Below are 1206 nucleotides of genomic sequence, written 5' to 3' on the forward strand. Positions count from 1 at the left end.
CGGGCCGCGCCGGACCGGACACCCCGCTCACTCCTCACGCGCGCGCACCCGCCGCCCGCCCGACACGCAAGATGGCGGCGGCGCTAGCGGCCGAGTCCTGCCGACTCCCGGCGGCGAAGAACGTGGCCACACCCCGCGCGCGCCGGCTCCCCCCCTCACGCCGCGCGCCCATTGGCCAGGACGCCCTGATCTCATTGGACGGGAAACCTGCCGCTCCGCGCGCGCGCCGGAGAGGGTGGGGCCCCGTCAAGTCGCTCCCACACGCGCTCTCGGCACTACCCGGAGCCTCTTGAGGACCCGCCTCCACTGGCAGGGGATTGGTTGGACTGGAGCCGGCCCGCCTCTGCTGGCAGGTGAACGGTGGAGCGTGCACAAGTCCTTTCGCTGATCATTGATGATTGGTGGAAGTGTCACAGGGCCCGCCTCTTCTCGCAAGGGATTGGTGCAGCCTCCCATGGGTCCCGCCTGCCAATAGATCGTTGACCAGCCAGGTCATGACCCAATAGAGTGACCTCACGGATCACTGCCATGATGTCATACAACGTCACGGGGTGACGAATATGTTTGTGTCATCAGTGTACGTTGTGTAGTGACGTCATCACACGGCGAGCGTCAATGTATGCAGCAAGCGTCAGATGACATCACTGGCTCCAGTTGTTATGTCATCGCGGGGGGCACCCGTTTTTCAGGGGACCAGCGCTGCCCCCAGCTCCAGGATACGTCATCCAGACGCGACAGGCTTCACTCCGCGCGCACGCGTGGGGCCGGACACTGAGCAGGGGCCCTGGGAAAACAGGGGGAGAGACGAGTATTGCCCAGGGGAAATATGGAGCTCTGTATAGGGGGTGAATATGGTACAGTCCAGAGGTGCTGAGGCGGGGCCCTGGGGGGCAACATATGGCTCGGTCCAGAAGTGGGGCAATATGGTACAGCCCAGGAGGGGCGGGGCGGAGGGCTATGGTACAGTCCGCGCAGACCAGTATTTAACCCCGCCCAGTTCAGCCCTGCTCCCTTTGTGGCGCGCTCTGGCGGCGTGAGATCTCTCCTTGGACGCCTACTTCCTCCCTCCCAGCGGCCGCGCAGGGCGGGGTTTCCGGTTCCGCGCACCGCTAGTGCCCGGCTCTCCTCGCCCCCGGGGTACGATGGCGGCGCTGGGGCGGTGCGCGCGGCGCTTGCTGCTGCGGGGCTTCCCGGCGCGCGGGGCTC

At 66.3% G+C, this 1206-nt stretch overlaps 1 protein-coding gene across 1 annotated transcript in view; it reads left to right on the forward strand.

Annotated features, from left to right (window-relative positions):
* The first annotated feature begins 1124 nt into the window (after window positions 1–1124).
* NDUFB11 (NADH:ubiquinone oxidoreductase subunit B11) overlaps window positions 1125–1206 on the forward strand; it is a 7690-nt gene continuing 7608 nt past the window's right edge. Inside the window, exon 1 of the mRNA XM_075071286.1 lies at window positions 1125–1202. Coding sequence (XP_074927387.1) covers window positions 1143–1202 — 60 coding nt within the window. The 5' untranslated portion in view covers window positions 1125–1142. The remainder of the gene's footprint in view (window positions 1203–1206) is intronic.

Source organism: Chelonoidis abingdonii, chromosome 11 (genome assembly GCF_003597395.2).
Source record: "Chelonoidis abingdonii isolate Lonesome George chromosome 11, CheloAbing_2.0, whole genome shotgun sequence".
Classification (NCBI taxonomy): Eukaryota; Metazoa; Chordata; order Testudines; family Testudinidae; genus Chelonoidis; species Chelonoidis abingdonii.